Genomic DNA, 20,514 nt, shown 5'->3' on the forward strand with positions numbered 1-20,514 from the left:
AGAGAAAGAGAGCAAGTGGGGGGAGGGGCAGAGAGAGAGAGAGAGAGAGAGAGAGAGAGAGAATCCCAGGTAGGCTCAATGCTTTCAGCACAGAGCCTGATGCGGGGCTCAGACCCATGAATCATGAGATCGTGACCCAAGCCATGATCAAGAGTAAGTTGCTTAACCGACTGAGCCACCCAGGCACCCCCAAATTGTTCCTTATGTTATCTAATTTTTGTTCCAGCTATATAAACTATGTTTTATAAATATGTAAGTTAATTAAAGTTAGTGTTCTCTTTTGCAGACATCTAAGTTCATGTTGAGTTCAACCAAAATTTATTGTTGGTTATTTGCAATCAAGAACCTATCTATACTTAATACCATGGGGTTGTAGAAATGCCCCCAGGGGATTTAAAATCCAGAGGGAAAATCACTGGTATAATACAGGAAAAAGAAAGATAGCAACCTGTTTTCCTTCAGAAGGTATAAAACCATGGCTTTTAAATTATTTATTATTTATTTTATTTTATTTTCAGCCTTTGCCAGATTTGCCTCGTATTCCAGGACTTGTTCTCTCTGGAAGTACATTTTCAGACTGTCTCATGGTGGTGCAGTTCTTACGAAACTTTGGTAAAGTTTTGGGCTTTGATGTGAATATTGATGTTCCAAACCTGAGTGTTCTTCAAGAGGGATTGCTAAATATAGGGGACAGCATGGGTGAAGTACAAGACTTGCTTGTGAGGCTCCTCTCAGCTGCTGTATGTGATCCAGGTCTAATTACAGGATACAAGGTAAAAAAAAACAAAATATAAATTTTTTTAAAATTTGTACTATCCATGAATTGTTAGCTGGTGTTAGCATATTAGCAGAAGGTTGTATAGACTGATCCAGTTTTTTTCCACATGTCTCACCAAGTTAAATGTAGATTTGCTTCAGGTTAAATTGGTACAAACCTAGAAAAATCTGATTCATAGAACCTAAGGAATATAGATCATTCCCAAATTCCTCTTTTTCTCTAGCTGACCGCAAAAACCAAGTTGACTTAAGGAAATACCCATGTGATATTAAACAAAACAGGATTCATAATTCATAAAGCAATTAGAACTTATGCGTGCTTTCCAAAACTATACTGTGTTCTCTCTGAATCACTGTGAATAACTCAGGCTAATCAAAGCATCTACAGACCAGCACATGAAAACTCTGTAGTGCTCAGTGGATACCCAATACATTAAAATTTATCTTAATTTCAACTAAGATACACATTTGGTATGTTGTACAGTGAGAAGCTCCCAGATGTGCCTGTTAATTACTCCTCCATTTCCCTATCCATTCAGTATAGCAGGCAATAGAACCCGTGACACCACAGTACTAGTGCTCTGGAGCCTACTCCCCACAGCGCTACTGATCGAATGTGAATAAAGTCCTTGTCAGTAATATCTATATCATGTGATATCGATTTTTTAAAATCTTACTGTTTTTATGTTACTAATGGCTATGATCAATACTGATAAAAATGCCAAACTTTTATAGGCCAAAACAGCTCTTGGAGAACATTTGCTGAATGTTGGTGTGAACCGAGACAATGTTTCCGAGATCTTGCAGATTTTTATGGAAGCCCATTGTGGACAAACTGAGCTTACGGAAAGCCTGAAAACCAAAGCTTTTCAGGCTCATACTCCAGCACAGAAAGCCTCAGTCTTGGCTTTCCTGATCAATGAACTGGCATGCAGTAAGAGTGTGGTGAGGTAAGCATATACCCAGACTTTTCTGTTGGTGATTCTTTTCTGTCTTGAGTTTATCTAATCACAAAGTAATACAAATTTTCTTACAGAAAGTTTGAAATTACAGAGTAACACAAAGAAAACAATTACAGTTAGTCTTACCATTCAGAGATAATTACTGCTAATAATATCTTCATGTATTTCTTTGAAGTCTATTAAAAAATTGGGATCATACTGAATATAGTCTTTGTTTATATAATAAACTATATTTATTTTAAACTATATTTAAAAGACTATAAATATAGTCTTTTGTTTATATAATAATTTTGTTAATTATATATGGAAATGTAAAAATGTTTTGTTTTGCTTTTTTATTTTTGCTGTGGTGCCAGAATCCAGCACCAATGAAAGAATCCAGAATTTTTCTTTTTTTGACATCTTTCAATCATAGATGACTACCTGATTTTCCTTAGTAAGGCATTCCTAGAATTACCTGGCTACTTTTTATTTTATTATGTGCTAATTCAATATTAATAATTTTAGTTTTTCAATTTATTTGTGCTTTTTTTTTAAAGTACTTAACCTCATTCAAGAGTCAAAGTAAGTTCTCCACTCTAGTATTTCAAGATTTGGTGAATGAATCCATGTTCATCTTGTTCTTGCTATTTGTTATTTACAGATTTAAATATGTTAGTTTTAGTCTTTTACCTTTGTATGAAAAGGGTCAATCAAAATATTTTGGAGCCATGCATTCCTACCATTATTGGACATCTTAAGTTTCCTATATGTCTCTAAGCTATGATAATATGTTAATATAATTTTCAATTATTTTTGCTATTCATAGGCAATCATTATTTTTACTAACTGAAAAACTATCAATTTGCTTATTACCAAATCAAATTATCAAAGTGTCACATAATTGATTAATTTATGTCTTCTAATAAATTTTTGCATTGACAGTGAAATTGACAAGAACATTGATTATATGTCAAACTTGAGGAGAGATAAATGGGTAGTAGAAGGTAAACTTCGCAAGTAAGTCCTGTTTTATTAAAATTAGTTTACTGTTTTTCATTTGTACAAATTCCCCTGTAAAACATAGAAATTGCAAAGATAGAATTTTAACTTCATCTAAGAATTAGAAAAGTTACAGCTTAATTAAGATGAGATGTGAAATTAATGAAACTCAGGGTCAGAATTTACAATGGACAAGAGATATAATGAGATTCATTAAGCTCATATTCTTCAAACTTAGAAGACAGTCCATTTATCTTTATTTCAAAGAAGTCAAACAATCACATTTTCTAAGATTGTTGTTGCCATCCGGTTGCTTTTGTCATAAATAGAATCTGTTTGGAACTACTTCTTTTTAAAAATTGCTTTCTAATTAAAGTTTGCTTTTACAGCGCGTCTAACATATCCAAATGTATTCAGCATTAAAACCTAATTAGCCTCCTGCCAGGAAATTATGCAACTTCTATGTTAAAAGGGTAGTTTCTTTGCAATAATTTGAATTGAAATTTATTCAGTCTGATAGTATGAGATCAGGAATTATCACTTGGCCATTGCTAGAGTTAATCTTTTCAGCCTTCTAAGTTTTATTTTTTTAAATGTGTTCTAATTCCAAAGGGATATCCTGAATAATTCTTGAAAGTTAATATATTCTATAATTTCAGGAAACATATTTGTTAAATTTCCTTAATTCCAATCTTCACTGTCATTGATTTATTCCTTACTGGCAAAAATACCTTATGGTATTTTTATTTAAAACTCATGTTTTTTAAAAAGTACAGAGAGAAGGCTTTTCTTCCATATCATCATTTTTTTTCATATTTAAAGGCTCAGAATCATTCATGCTAAGAAAACAGGCAAAAGAGACACGTCAGGTGGCATTGATCTTGGAGAAGAACAGCATCCATTGGGCACCCCCACACCAGGACGCAAACGAAGAAGGAAGGGAGGAGACAGTGATTTTGATGATGATGATGACGATGATAGTGATGAACAAGCTGATGAAGATGATGAGGATGAAGAAGATAAAGAAGACAAAAAAGGAAAGAAGACTGATATCTGTGAAGATGAGGTAATCAAATTAGGTTGATTTTAAACTCAACTAATATTGCACAACATATTGGAACAATAACACAGAATTTGGAGTCCAATGGATTTGTGTTCAAACTCCATTTTGACAATTACCGGCCTCAGTTTCTTCCTCTGAAAACTGTATGTTACAATATTCACCTCACACAGTTTTTTGTGATAATCAGGTCGCTATTGAATACAGTGCCTACACATAGAAGGCACTTATACTGAATAAAAGAAGTGAAGTTTTTCTTTTTATATAATGACTTGAGCATTCTCCAGAGAACTAGGCGGATTCTTAATTTCAGGTATTCTCTTTTATCTCTTAGCATCATATCTTACATTTGTAAAATTCTTCATGCCTTAAAAGTGTTGTCAGGTTTAGTGAGATTGATGTATTTCTTAAATACCAGTTTATTATGTGCCTAGCTCTGGCCACTTTTGACCAAAGATGATTAAGACACTGAAAATCCCCTCTCATTTTATGTTCTCATTGAGGAAGATTTGCAGTAACCAAATGTAATGTGTTAAGTGTTCACTGATTTGATAGCAGTATTTACAATGTACTATACAGTACAAAGGAAGGGCATTTAACCTTTGGAGGACTAAATTCTCACAAAGGCTTTGTGGACTCATTAGCTGAGGCTACAAAGTGGGCTCCATGTTGCCTGGGGAAGAATCTGTAGAAATGTTCCAGGCAGAGAGAACAGCATGAGCTATTCAGGCACAGAAGCCTGAAACCACAACATGCTTTTTTGCTTTAAGGGAATTACAAGTGCTTCAATGGTACTAGACAGGCTCCTATCCAATAGCTGTGAACTAGGCTTTTATACTTTTTTTGGAACCATTGAAGGGTTATAAGTGAAGCAGTTGCATAGTCAAACTTGAGTTTTAAGTGACTATATATAGTGGAATATAGATATAGATCTGGGTAGGGCAAGATCAGAGGTGGGAAAATCAGTCAGGAGATATTGCCATAGTTTAGATGAATTGTGAGGGGGTCTGAAACTAGACCAATTGTAGTTGGGATGAAGGAGGAAAGGACTCAATAAATACTCAGTGGGAAGAATGAGTAGTATTTGAAGATGGGCTGTGTAGATTGACAGAGGGGAAGGATTGATTCCCAACTATCTGGCTTGGGAGACTGCATGATATTGTTGCCATTAACTGAGAGAAATCAGGAGAAGCAGAGTAAATAGATGATAGAGAAGGAGGGGAGGAAGTACAGATAGTTGAAGATAGGAAATGATGGTAGGCTTATTTTAGATATGTTTAATTGGAGGTGCCTATGCAGAACTTGAGAAGTCAGTTGGATTTAAGAATCTGAAGCCCAGGGGTACCTGAATGGCTCAGTCAGTTGAGCATCGGACTCTTCATTTCAGCTCAGGTCATGATCTCACAGTTTGTGGGTTTGAGTCCCATGTCATGAGGAACCTGCTTGGGATTCTCTCTCTCTCCGTCTCCTCTCTCTGCCTCTTCCTCTCTCTCTCTCTCTCTCTCTCTCTCTCTCTCTCTCTCTTTCTGTCAAATACATAAACTTAAAAAACCTGAAGCCTGAAGAAGTTAGTCTTTAAAATATAGATCTGGGAGTTACTAGCATTTAAACAATAATTTAAAGTCATAAGGTAGATAACTTTTCACAGGAGGATTGATTTAGTGAAAAAAGTAGTGGACTGAGGTTGGAACCCCAGGGAATGTCAATATTTAAGATCTCACAAGGCTTTTTGCTGAAGAAGGAATAGTCAGTGAGGTAGAAGACTTCTATAGGGGGTCAAGGATCCCCAAGACCACCTCCAGAATCTGTGATTCAGTAGGAGAGCTCACAGAACTCAGAATCTAGTCATGCTATGCCTATGAATTCTTACAGCAAAAGGAACAAAGCACAACCAGCAAAGAAAAAAGGCCATATGGGCCAAAATCCAGAGAAAACCAGGCTCAAGTTTCTAAAAGTCTTTTCCTAGGGGAGTGACACAGAATGGGCTTAATTCTTCCAGCAATAAGTTGGGACATATGAAAAATATGTTATATACTAGGGCAGCCCATTAGAGACTTGATGCCCAGTGTTTTTACCGAGGCCTGTCACATGGGCACCCCCTGCATAGCATGTGCCAAAATTCCAGACTCACAGAAGAAAAGTATGACCCACATTGTTATATCAGTTTAGTGAGCCAGTCTTATCAGAATGAAGGAAACCCTTTAAAATCCAAGTTCCCAGACACCAAGGGCCAAACTTGTGAGCATCCTTTCAAAGGATAGCAGGCAGACCCATAATGTTAACTCTTTTCTAGTCATGTAGTAATAAAAGCCCAGAAAATTAAGCATTTCAAAAAGGAGGGAGTGATAAACAGTGTTAAGGCAGCAGGAATCTAGTGCTATGAGGACTGAGCGTGTTCTCTGGATTTGGTAACATAGATGCCATTGGTAACCAAAGCCAGCACAGTTTCATTAAAGGAATGGGAGCAGAAGCCAGGCTGTGACTGAGAAAAATTAGAAAGTGAGAAAGTGAATATGACTGCTTTAAGCATTGTGACTTAGCAGAAAGGGTAGTTCCTAAGACCAAGGATTTTTCAGATGTGAAAGACGTGAGATAATTTTTGGTTGAAGGGAAGGAGTCAATAAAATGGGATGGGGGGTTGAAGAATAAAGAGAAGAAAATATTTAATGGTGTAAGGTCCCTAATGATTTTGGAGGGGATTCAGTCAAGGTGGATGGGCTAGCTTTGAAGAGTTGCCTACAGAAAAGAAGGCAAGGCCATAGAGGTGTGTGTGTGTGTGTGTGTGTGTGTGTGTGTGTGTGTGTGTGTGTGTGTGTGTGTGTTTAAGGGAAACTACCATAAGCCACAGAAATTGACATGTATAAGAGGAAGATACAGGTTGAGGTTTACCTGTTACCAGTAAGGAATGCTAGAAATATTGATAAGGCTGCAGAATGGCACTCAAAAAAGAATTTACTGTCAACCTTTCCTTCTGCCCTCAATGTCAGGAGTATTTAGCTAAGAAAGTCTAGAAAGAACTATTTTCCTTTCCTGCATCAACTAAGTACTGCTGGAGAATTAAAGAAAAAAGACTTAGAGGGATGAATTTATTGATGGAATGTGTGAAAATAATGTCTAATCAAGACCAATGATAAATTACTGAATCAAAATTTTGACTGCATCTGGATAATGTGGAGGAATTAACAAGATGATGTGCTATACAATTCCCTTAAGTAAAAACAGCATACATGCAAAATGTTTTCATAAATTCTTCTCCATCTTATATTTAAACCAAAATGATAAAAATCACTAGAATAAGCTTTACTTCTTTGAGTACCAATCCGGAAAAGAGACTGCATTGAGATTCCTTGCATAAATCAATTATTTCATAATGTTATAGTTTTGAAACCACTTGATCGTATGTTTCATGCTGTGGCAAATAATGTGAAGGGTATATATTTTGGATATCAGAATTGTAATTACTCAAACAAAAGATACCATTTATAACCAATCTGCTTCATTTGCCAAGTGGAGCTGTGTCCATAGCAGGAATTAAACCTTTCTGACCAATATTAATCACCTTTTCATAGAATTAGTATCACTCTTCAGCACTTAATGGTATAAATTGCTTTACAATGTTAACTCTCATAAATTTTAAAATTCTCTAGTGGGATTTCAGTGTATTCTACTGGGTAGTTATCCCACTAAATTAGAGTTTATTTACAGAAATTATTTGTTTTGTCTAGCTTTCTTTTCTCACATGGAAAATTAACAAACTATACATTTCTTTTTTCTTTAAAGGGGGATTTAAAAATCATTATTAATTATTTAAAAATCATCATTAATGTTTTTTAGACCAGATGTATTATTTAAAGTAGTACTTTATTTTTTTATGAGTGTTGAATTATAGAGTTAATTAGATAGTAAGTTTTCATTGATCACAACCCTGGAAAATGTATATCTTGTTATTCATGTGAGAAAACAGTTTAAAAGCTTTTAAAAATAATAAATATTTTAGGACATAAGAAGCCAAATTAGCATTTCCTTTAAATGATTTGAGAGCTATTCTTTATATTAAAGAACTGGCAGCCACTTATCAATTTCCTATTTAATAAAAGTTTAACTATTTAAGTGAATCTGACTGATAGGCACATTATTCCTCCAAAAACATATGTGGCCTCTTATTTAAAGTATAGTTCATGTCAGTAGTTATACTCCTTAGAGGATTAATTGCAGAGGCCCACATGACCTCTTTCAGTGAGAAAATCCTGCCCTTGACTAAGTCATAGAAAATCCTGCCTTTTGTCTCAGCTATGATTCCCTTTTCTCACTCTTGATTCCTTCAACACATGGAATATCCCTAATACTTAGATTTGTGTTGAAACCTTTGTGAACTTTAACGTCACATTTTAGGATGTAAGGTTATGTGGACAATTAACCTTCAGTATACAGGGACAAATAATGGCCCTCTCTTTGGATAAAAAACCATGGAGAACCATGGCTGGGATAGATTCTGTGTTCTTAATTTTGTCATCGCCTTTCTCTCTGGTCTTTCAAGTTCCTTCGTGTCTCTTAAAATTATAAGGACTATTAGCCAAAAGCTCCTTTAAGTAAAACTTCAGTAGACAGTTTACTCCCTTTTCATCATAGGAAGAGTCTTAGAAATAGCAGTTAGTTAATTTGGCTGACAGATAGCTACTTCGATGTCTTATTTCAAATACCTATTGATTGAATTGTATTTTTACATAAGCACATTATCAAACATTTATCCTCTGGTCAAAAGATTGATTTAGAATTATATAGATATGTAAATATGTCTCTGAGAGTCAAGATTTAAGGATTTTAGGTTTCTTTTAATCCCAAATAGAAACCCTATTACTATTAGCACAATTAATATGCCTAAATGCTTCTATAATTTGGTTCACTTGATTTGGATAAGGGGTGGATAAATGATGGGTAATGGTAAAACTAACGTGATTTTCCTTTCACTTCCTTGTATTGGGGAGATAACCATACTGGTCTAGAAATATCTGTTCATGAGTGGTTGGTGACGGTGTACCTTTGTAAAAATGCTTATAGAAAGTGAATATCAAAGTGTTTTTTTTTTTTTTGTCCTAAGATGTATCTGCATCTTCTCATTAAAGTACAATTTTCAGAAAGAAGGAAAGTAACTGTATTTATTTATTAGATGCCAGGAACTATGCCAGTTGTTTCAGATCTGTTTCTTGTTTAGTTCTCACAAAAATCCCATATCACAGATAATGTTATCATCAATTTACAGATTACAGAATAGTCTTTGAAGAGTTAAGTACTTGGCCTACATGAAGTAGTGCAGCTGAGATTCAAAGAAGCACATATACCTTCTATTATTTCATACTTTTCCTCTCAAACATATAATTTGGGGCAAGTTTTCCTATATTTATTTTCTAGAATGAAAGAAATTCATAGTCACATATATACTTCCCATTTATGAAATTATAGTAGAGATTATTTTTCTTCTAAAAGCTCAATGTGTTCAAAATGTAACATGCCTTCTTTGCTCTAAAAATGACTTGATTAATGGTACTAAGATTTTTGCAGTCCCCAGATGTAAAGCCTGAACATCATAGTTTACTCCTTTCTTCATCTCCCTCACCCTTCTCTGCCTCCTATCCATGACTTGTCAGGACTTAGCAGTGTTAATTATGTAATGTCTCTTATATCCATTTGCTTTTCTCCTTTTCTATTTCCTTGACCCTAGCAAGGCCCACATTCTCCTTCCCTCTTGAATCATTGCAGGGATCTACTAATGAGATTTAACAGTTCTAGTCCTTTCCCTGCTCTAGGCTATCTCGTAACTGTTATCAGATTAATCTTTATAAAACATAGTTCTGATATTTAATGGCCCTTGAGGGATATCATTGTCCATTGACAAGCATTTACAGCTCTGACAGGTTAGCCCTAAACTCATCCTTTCCTCATCTCCCACCTTATCTCTTGATGGACCTTTGAGGTCATGATATGCCAGACTTTTTCTGGAATGCCCTGCCCTTTTTTCTCTGATCAATCAATTCCTAAGCATTCTTCAGTAGCTGATTAAAACACAACTTCTTCATTCTTTCTCATTGCCAAGTAGTATTCCATTGTGTATATAAACCACAATTTTTTTATCCATTCATCAGTTGATGGACATTTAGGCTTTTTCCATAATCTGGCTATTGTTGAAAGTGCTGCTGTAAACATTGGGGTACAAGTGCCCCTATGCATCAGCACTCCTGTATTCCTTTTGTAGCAACGTGGATGGAACTGGAGAGTGTTATGCTAAGTGAAATAAGAAAGACAGATACCATATGTTTTCACTCTTACGTGGATCCTGAGAAACTTAACAGAAGACCATGGGGGAGGGGAAGGAAACAAACAAACAAAAAAGTTAGAGAGGGAGAGAGCCAAAGTATAAGAAACTTATTAAAAACTGAGAATAAACTGAGGGTTGATGGGGGTTGGGAAGGAGGGGAAGGTGGGTGATGGGCATTGAGGAGGGCACCTATTGGGATGAGCACTGAATGTTGTATGGAAACCAATTTGACAATAAATTTCATATAAAAAAAAACACAACTTCTTAGTATAGATTCTAAGTATAGATTCTTAGTATAGATTCCCACTAGAATAAATCTCTCCCTCCCCTGAACTCCATGACTCTTAATCTCTACCTGTCTTGAGAGCCTCATAGCTCCCTACTATTTGGTGGTTTTCATTTTTTAGTGTTAATGTTTTATTTGTCTCCCTACCAGATTATTAATTTATAAAGAACAACAACTGAATCTTACTCATTTCCATATGCATATTATAGTACCTTGCATATAGAAGACTTTCATTATATATTTGCTGACTGATTGATTAAATAAATCTTAAAAACAGGTAAATGATATGTATTTTGTTATGTATAGGATGAAGGTGACCAAGCAGCAAGTGTTGAAGAGCTAGAAAAACAGATTGAAAAACTGAGTAAAGTAAGCACTTTTCAGATTACAGTTAACATCTTTTTTGCAGTGTTTTAAAGATCCACCTTGTATGGGATTAGTTTTTCTGGCTGCTAACATAAAAATAAGTTTTTTATAAATAAGTAAAATGAGGAGCTCTAGAAACATTCTCACAATTAAACCTTAAAAGTTTAATAACAAGGTTAAAAGCCTAAACTTAACCAGGGCCTATATTCTTCAGCTCTTCATTTAAATACAAAATAGCATAAATGCATTGTTTTATTTCTTGAAAGTAATTGTTTTTAAAATTCAGTCAAATGTCATGGTAATAGTTTCAGCATCTTATGTTTTATTCTACATTACTATATTTGTGGATTATATTTGCACTGGATTTATAAATTACATATTTACATACTTATGATTTTAAAAATTCAATTGAAAATTGAATTTCGGTAGTATTAGTGAAGTTTCAAATGGACTTCTGTAAAAAAGATGTATTTTTAAAAGTATTAGTATTATGAGATTAATGTTATGAGATACCTGTATATTATATCAATGTTAGATTCATCCCAAATTTATCCCAAAATTTAGCAATTTGTTGCTTAGGTTTACAGTATGAGTATAAAAATAAGCAAATACAGATACCGTCAATTACATATGTTGTGAGAGTTATTTGTTATACACTATATACTCAATAGAACTGAGCCAGTTTGTTCTGGCCAGTAAAATAGTTGATCACATTGTTTACTACCAAGCTTAAGATTTGCTTTACTATAAGATAACTGGTAAAATAAAACATCTTTTTAGTCCATGGTAACAAGACTATTCCAATTACTTTCAAAATAATTACTAACTATATTAAGTGTTACTGAAATTGAAGTCAGGCATAGAATATTTAGCTCTTTTGCTGTCTGTTCCCAGTAGTGAAATTTATCTGCTTAGTAAAGGCATAATAAGTGTAAAGTCACTTTTATATTAATTTTTAAAGCACTTGACACCCATAGCTTAATTATATGCATCATTTTTTAACAGCAACAGAGTCAGTACAGAAGGAAGCTCTTTGACGCTTCTCACTCTTTGCGTTCGATGATGTTTGGCCAGGATCGTTACAGACGCCGGTACTGGATTCTTCCCCAATGTGGGGGGATTTTTGTAGAAGGCATGGAGAGTGGTGAAGGTAGGAACTATTAATCTGTTACAAAATAATATCAAAAACCATACTTTGAAAAACCGTGTTACTTCTTCACTGTAGTTTGTGCTTCCACAATCAAATTTGCTTTATGGATAAACAGTGTAAAACCTTGATTCCCCTTCCTTTTGAACTCATGCCTCTTTCACTGATAAATATTTCCTCTGTGTTCATGATTTCTCTTCTGTCACTCTTTCTGACATCACACATAAACTGTTCTTTTCTTATTTAGTGGACAAAGATCTTTCCCTGTATTTTCCTTTATAGCTGCTTCTCTATTTTTTCTCCCTTCCCATTGTCAAATTTTTTAATATGTGGTTTATTCTTTAACCTTTGCAACAAGCGTCCATCCTGCCAGTATCCCTGGAAATAATTTGCTTAAAGTAAGACCCTTATCGTAATCTCATTCATCTTGAAATCTTGTTCATGTCCGAAATTTATGATCACTTCCTTCTCCATTAAACCTTTTTCTTTCTTGAGTTTTGTATTAAACTACACAATCCTTGATTTTTATTTTTTATTTTTTATTTTTATTTTATTTATTTATTTATTTATTTATTTACCTTTAGGCTATTTTCTTGCTGTCTCCACTTGTGTTATATTAACTAACTCAGTACCTAGTGCATTTATGTGCTGGATAAATGGTCTTGAAGTGAACTTTTCAGAACTATATGTTTGAGTGTTTCCAAATGTTTAAATTCTGATGGCACTGAGAGTATTATGCCAGTGCTTACAAGTTTCAGGATATAGCTATGGTTCCATGGTGATGCATGCAGGCCAAAACTTCTTTTAACACATTTTTTTTGAATACCCATTTAATGCCAGGCATTTATAGGCACTGCAGGAGGTTGAAAGATAGATAAAACAAAATCCATGCATTGTAATACTTTAACAGTCCAGTGAGTGGAAAGAGGGGTTTGATTAATCACAGCAATGTCCAGACCCAAAATTTTATAAAGTAGTTGTTTTTAGAACAACTTTTTAAAATAAAAATCTTTTGCAGGAGAGCAGTTAATAATGCGTGTAAAGTACTTAAAGTTGTAGCTGGCATTTAAGCATTGTTGGCATATAGTAAGCAGTGTTTTACACAGTAATATATTTCCTATGGTTTCAAATTACATGAAGTAAGAGTATAAAATCATATATTGGAATTATATGTGAAAGTTACCCCTTGCCTTTCCAGAGCAGGAGTTGCTAATGGTATCAGGGAGAGTACATGGAAGCTTCAATTGCATTGTACTTGTTTTTAAAAATTGATGTAGATGGGTCAGCCTGTTGATTTAACAGAATAGTGTGATGGGTTCCTTTTTTAACTGCATAAAATATTTTAAAATAAAAATATTTTAAGCATGGAAAAAATAGTAATAAATAAGTAAGTGGGACTACATTGGTCTAAAAAGTTTTTGCACTGCAAAGGAAACCATCAGCAAAATGAACAGGTAATCTGAGTGGGAGAAGATATTTATAAATCATATATCTGATAAGATACCAATAACCAAAATATGTAAATAACTCATGTGACTCAAAGCAGAAAAATGACCTGATTTAAAAATGGGCAGAAGATCTGAAGAGACATTTTTCCACAGAAAACATGCAGATGGCCAAAAGGCATATGAAAAGTGCTCAACATCACTAATCATCAGAGAAATGCAAATCAAAACCACAATGAGATCTCACCTCACACCTGTTAGAATGGCTAGTATCAAGAAGACAAGAAATAACAGATGTTGGTGACAATGTGAAAAGAAGGGAACCTTATGCACTATTGGTAGAGACGTAAATCAGTGCAGCCACAATGGAAGAGAATATGAGGGGTCTTCAAAAAATTAAAAATGGAACTACCATATGATGTAGCAATTCCACTTCTGGGTATTTATCCAAAGAAAATGAAAACACTAACTCAAAAAGATATATGCACCCCTATTTCACTGCAGCATTATTCACAGTAGCCAAGATATAGAAACAACCTAAGTGTCCATCAGTGAATGAATGAATAAAGATGGTAGGGTATACACACACACACACACACACACACACACACACACACACACACACCTCATGTAGAATATTACCCAGCCATAAAAAAAGAATAAAATCTTGCTATTTGCCACAAGATAGATAAACCTTGAGGACATTATGCTAAGTGGAATAAATCAGAGAAAGACAAATACCATATGATCTGTCTTATATTTGTAATCTAAAAAAATAATAAAAGGAAAAGAAAACCAAGGTTATAGATACAAAGAACAGATTGGTGGTTGCCAGAGGTTAGGGGGGAGGGGTGGAAGAAATGAGTTAACTGGGATTTTATTTTTGTTTTTGTTTTTGTTTAAATAAATTGTTTAAAATTTTATAAATCTTATGCAGAACCCCAATATCTAACAAAACCAGAATTGTTCTGGTTGATGTATTTGGGGAACTCCTAGCCTTTACAGTTAGACCTATATCCTATACACTTGCTTTTCATTCCAGGGGTGGCCCCAAAGGCAACTCTAAGAAAAGTTAGGACTTTGCAAACCAGAGAGTGAATGAAGTTGGAGGTAGTCAAAGGAATAAACACAAAGTGCTTAAAATACTCAAACCAGGAAAATGTTATATAGCCTACTTTAATAATTTACAATTTTTGGCATACATGGCCATTCTGGCACTAGACTGTGAGGTCTTGAAGGCAAAGAGTAATATAGGCAGGGGAACTATGCTAAAATAAATAATCTGGAGCAAAGTACACATTGGATTGAGGAGAAAGGGGGCAGAGAAATCAGTCGTGGGATCACTCTAGTAGCCTAGAAAAAAAGTAGGGAGGCCCTAAGCTCAAGTACAAACAAGAAACATGGGAAGACCATGATATCTTTTTTTTTTTAATGTTTATTTCTTTTTGAGAGAGAGAGTGATAGGGAGGGGCAGAAAGAGAGGAGGACAGAGGATCCCAAGACAGCTCCGTGCTGACAGCAGGGAGCCCAATGTCGGGCTTGAACTCACAAACCGTGAAATCATGACCTGAGCTGAAGTCCAATGCTTAACCACCCGGGTTCCCCCAGAGTGTGATATCTTGAAGGTAGGATCGCTATAAGAAAGATTTAATGTGATGTAAGAAAAATGAAATCAGAGAAAAATTGGATGAATTAATCCTTAATAGAAAAATCGTGATATTGGGGTACCTCGGTGGCTCAGTCCATTGAGTGTCCGACTTCGGTTCAGGTCATGATCTCGCAGTTCTTGGGCTTGGGCCCCGCGTTGGGCTCTGTGCCAACAGCTTGGAGCCTGGAGCTGCTTTGGATTCTGTGTGTCCCTCTCTCTCTCTGCCACTTCCCCACTCTCATTCTGACTCTCTCTCTCAAAAATAAATAATAAACATTTAAAAATTTTTTAAAAAAAGAAAAATTGTGATATTTTAAACTGAATCAGAAGAGTCAAGAGGAGGATCTTGTTAAGTATGAAAGTAAGTAAAAGGTTTAGTATAGAAATCTATTTTTTTATTTAAGTATAATTAACATAGTGTTTTTAGTTTCAGGTGTACAATATAATGATTCAACAATTCTATAAATTACTCAGTGCCCATTAAAATAAGTGTACCCTTAATCCCCTTTATTTCATCCATCCCCCAACCCACCTCCACTCTGGCAACCACCAGTTTGTTCTTTCTATTTAAGAGTCTAGGTTTGTTTGTTTGTCTGTTTTTTTCTTTGTTCTTTTTTTTTTTTTTTTTTTTTTTTTTTTTTGATTCTTAAATTCCACATATGAGTGAAACCCTATGGAATTTGTCTTTCTCTGACTTATTTCACCTAGCATTGTACCTTCTAGGCCCACCCATGTTGTTACAAATGGCAAATTTTCATTCTTTTTAAATTTTAATTGTAATGTTTTTTTTTGAGAGAGAGAGAGAGCACAAGCAGGGGAGCAGAGAGAGAGAGAGAGACACACACACACAGAATCTGAAGCAGGCTCCAGGCTTTGAGCTGTCAGCACAGAGCCTGATGTGGGGCTCAAACTCATGAACCGTGAGATCATGACCTGAGCCAAAGTCAGACACTTAACTCGACTGAGCCAACCAGGCACCCTAGATTACATTCTTTTTTATGGCTGAGTAATATTCCTGTGTGTGTGTGTGTGTGTGTGTGTGTGTGCGTGCGCACATGCATGTGCACATGCGTGTGTATGCATAGCATATCTTCTTGTCCATCCACATCTTCTTGTCCATTCATCTATTGAAGGACACTTGGATTGCTTCCACATCTAGGCTATTAAAAATAATGCTTCATGTAAAAGAATGAAACCGGACCACTTTGTTAGATCATACATGAAAATAAATTCAAAATGGATTAAAGACCTAAATGTGAGACTGGAAACCATTAAAATCCTAAAGGAGAACACAGGCAGTAACCTCTTTGACATCAGCTTTGACATCAGCTTTGGCAACTTCTTACTAGATATGTCTCCTGAGGCAAGGGAAACAAAAGCAAAAGTAAACTATTGGGACTTCTTCAAAATAAAAAGCTGCATGGTGAAGGAAACAATCAACAAAACTAAAAGGCAACCTACAGAATGGAGAAGATGTTTGCAATTGACAGATCTGATAAAGGATTATTATCCAAAATATATAAAGAACTTATAAAGCTCAACACTCAAAAAACAAATAATCCAATTTAAAAATAGGCAGAAGACATAAATAGACATTTTTCCAAAGAAGACATACAGATGGCAGATAATGAAAAGATGCTCAGCATCACTCATCATTAGAGAAATGCAAATCAAAACTACAATGAGCTATATCACCTCACACCTGTCAGAATGGCTAAAATTAACAAGAAACAACAAGTATTGGCAAGGATGTGGACAAAGGGGAACCCTCTTACACTGTTGCTGGGAATGCAAACTGGTACAGCCACTGTTAAAAACAGTATGGAGTTTCCTCAGAAAGTTAAAAATAAAACCACTGTGCAATCCAACAATTGCACTACTAGATATTTACCCAAAGAATACAAAAATACTAATTCGAAGGGATACATGTACCCTGATGTTTATAGCAGCATTATCTACAATAACTAATTTATGGAAAGAGTCCAGGTGCCCATCAACTGATATATATATCACTTCTTTATACATACACACACACACACACGCACAATGGAATATTAGTCATAAGAAAGAATGAAATCTTGCCATTTGCAATGATATGGATGGAGCTAGAGAGTATTATGCTGAGCAAAATAAGTCAGAGAAAGACAAATACCATATGATTTCACTCTTATGTGGAATTTAAGAAACAAAACAAACGACCATGGGGGGGGGGGGGAAGAGAAGTGAACTAAGAAACAAACTCTTAACTATAGAGAACAAACTGATGGTTACCAGAGGGAGGTGGTTAGGGGGGTTGGGTTAACTAGGTGATGGGGATTTAGGTGTGCACTTGTGATGAGTACCAGCTGTTGTATGTAAGTGTTGAATCACTAAATTATACACGTGAAACTAATATTACACTGTATGTTAACTAACTGGAATTTTAAAAAAAAAACTTTAAAAAATGCTGCAATAAACATAAAAGTGCATATGTCTTTAGAGATTTAACTTAAAATTAGAAAATTACAGAAAAAAATATTATAAAATTGTGAGTCACTGAGGTGCACAGCCTTGGTAAAGCTTAAGAGCAATAAAGTGCCCGATGACTGACTTGACCTTAGCTACAAGAATCAAATGAGAACCTTAAAAAATCACAAAACCTGAGCCCTACCCCAGACCAATTACATATTGTTCGATTTGACTAAGGTCCACATTAATCTCAGTCACCTGAGCTTGTAAAGTTGAAGTTATCTAGGATGTCCGCTTTCCCTTCAAAATGTCTAAAGTCAATCTCTGCAACACTGCTGAAATCAGTTCTTTCTTAATATATATGTGGATTATTACAGCTGCCCCCAACTTCTCTCTATACAATCTCTTCCTTACATTACATTCTGTCATCATATCATGTCTCTGCTTCAAAACCTCGAAGGACTTCCTACTGCCTGTAAGATGATGTAATAAGTCTTTATAAAACCTGGCATACAAGCATTCATGGCCTTCTATAAATCTGACTTCAAAATGTCTTCATACTGTTCCCCAGTATGAATTTACATAGACCAATCTACTCACCACTGCTTAACACATGTGCATTCTTCCTACTTTGCATACTTTGTTTTGCTGAGTTCTGTTCAATATAACGCTAATTTGCCTTTTCTTTAATCATTTTAAATTTCACCTTTCTTGATCCAGCTCAAGTTCTAGCCTTTTTATAAATTCTTCTCCAGCTTATCTGTGAACTCCTAGAAAACCAAATAATTGTATCATTATCTTGGCAATTGATATACATTGAGTTTATTTATATTATTTAAGTTTTATAGCCCTTATATGTACAACTTTTGATTCTACATAGTGTGAAACATTGTACTTTATATATCACAGGCACATTAAAAATACTTTAAGAAAGTAAGTAATTAAATGTCTTTATCAGGTTTATAAGAATAGCTTACAGGAAACTTTTTAATTTGAGGCCTCTCAAATTAAATAACATTTATTGAATTTATAGTTACTGGACCTCAGTTTCTGTTCAGGTCCCACAATTTAACCTCTCTGGACCCTGATTTTTCTTTCTACAAGAGAATTGTAATAGGCTCTGTATAAATTCTTTGGTTATTATCATGTCAAATAATGAATTTAAAAGAGCTACAAAGTGATATATAAATATTAATCATACTTTATACTATTATTTGTGGTCATTGCATAGTACAGCGGAAAAGGAGGAATAAATTTTCACTTAAAGGTTTTCTCATAAAGGTTTTATTAATTCGCTGATAAATGTGCATCTGCTATATTATTCTAAGTGCTATGAAACTTATAAAATAAATAACAGATGTAAATTCCTTCTCTTTATCTTACAGCTAATTAAAGTAGAAAAAAACCTTTATGATTTTAATCAGGTGTTTAATCTGCACTTGTATAGTGCCTTGTACTAAGTACTATGGAGATACAAAAGAATCAATTAACCTGTCTCCAGAAAGAGCTCACAACCTAATTGGAAAGATATACCATATATGAAGACAAAGAACAAAAGCATATTAATATGTAATATAGACAAGTACTATATCTGGGAGGCAAGGCTGATAAAGATGAATAAGTACCAACTAGTAGAAATGACCATAAAATATTGGATATTAAAAGTTAATACAGGGGACACCTGGCTGGCTCAGTCAGTAGAGTACATGACTTTTAATCTCAGGGTTGTGAGTTCAAGCCCCATGTTGGGCATGGAGCCCACTTGAAAACAAAAGTTAATACAATATTAACAATAGGCAATATTCTATTCCTCTCATTTGTCACTTTTTAAAAGTTATCTAACCATCTATTCTTAATAAAGTTAGATTTAACAACATTCATCTATTTAAAAGTACAAATGCACAAGCTTTAAAAAATAAATGTCCAAGTTTTTTTAAAAATCCCTAAAATTATCTTTATCCTCAACATTATAACAAAAAAGAAATCAGGTCTGGGATTACCTCCAAAGAAAATTATTAATTAAATTCAGGGTGTTCGTGCAAGATAACCCACACCATGAGTGAAACACATGGTGCTAATAACAAAGTTTATCAGTATGGTAACTCAAGAGTAGAGCACATAACAAAGCACACAGGATCTTCTAAGCCCCCATGTTGGTTCTACAAGAGTGTCGTCCAGTTGCAGCCTAGACAGGCAACAAGAACACCCAAAGAGAGAGATGCCTTCTTTCACACTCTATTTTTTTTAGCTTAGTCCAAGAGGGGGTAGAAAACCCTTTGTTTCTCTAAGGAACAACATATTATGTAGGTATGTATATGTGTGTGTGTGTGTGTGTGTGTGTGTGTGTTTATATATACATACATATATATATATATATATATATGTATGTATATATAAAACATTTATATAGGTCCTATATATATAGGAATTCTGTACCTGGGAACAGCAATAAGGAGTATGACTACAAAGGGCAGGTTCCACATACTGAGGGCCTTGGGAACAGTGCCAACATCAGCCAAAGGCCCTACTGTCCATCTGCCAACCAGCTCAGTGACTAATCTGGCTTTCTGTTGGGCCTCTGGGAAGACAGAAGGAAGAGAGCCCCTGTAGCCATTTAGCTAAAACTGAGGGTTTATTCCCCTTCAGTCTACCCTCTGACCCTTGTGACTCAGTAGGTATATGCCTTCACTAGGTGGAACAGTTATCAGTTGGATTTTAAATGGTGCCTTCTGAAGGAGAAATCAGATAAGCCAGAGAAATTCCAAAACAAACAATATTGCACAACATCAATTACCCTGAGGAATCTGCCTATAGTATATTCAACAAATGGTCCAAAGCTATGCATTTATAATATTACTCGGGTCAAGGAATCAATGCTATTTTTGTTCAGTGATAACAGCCCAAGCCTTCTCAGTGGTAGTGTCCCTCAGTGTAGATGATTTGGGGTCATACCCTCAGCTTCATGGGTGCCTATTCAAGGAAGGAGCCCTTGTGCAAAGTAATGAAAGCTTGTATCCCTACATACTTGCCATCTTGCAGGTAGGTTTGATGCTGACCCTAGAGATCACAGCTGGGAAAGTT

The 20,514-nt window shown here is 35.0% G+C and overlaps 1 protein-coding gene across 24 annotated transcripts in view; it reads left to right on the forward strand.

Moving 5' to 3' along the window:
• The window catches only part of BAZ2B (bromodomain adjacent to zinc finger domain 2B), a 434,969-nt gene that overhangs the window by 383,631 nt on the left and 30,824 nt on the right, over positions 1–20,514 (forward strand). For all 24 annotated transcript variants that reach the window (XM_078451217.2, XM_078451213.2, XM_078451224.2 and 21 more), the window contains 6 exons: positions 519–773; positions 1,513–1,727; positions 2,664–2,738; positions 3,543–3,786; positions 10,686–10,748; positions 11,751–11,895. In XM_078451217.2, the coding sequence (XP_078307343.1) occupies positions 519–773; positions 1,513–1,727; positions 2,664–2,738; positions 3,543–3,786; positions 10,686–10,748; positions 11,751–11,895 (997 nt within the window). The remainder of the gene's footprint in view (positions 1–518; positions 774–1,512; positions 1,728–2,663; positions 2,739–3,542; positions 3,787–10,685; positions 10,749–11,750; positions 11,896–20,514) is intronic.

Source organism: Panthera onca, chromosome C1 (assembly GCF_046562875.1).
Source record: "Panthera onca isolate mPanOnc1 chromosome C1, mPanOnc1 haplotype 2, whole genome shotgun sequence".
Lineage (NCBI taxonomy): Eukaryota > Metazoa > Chordata > Mammalia > Carnivora > Felidae > Panthera > Panthera onca.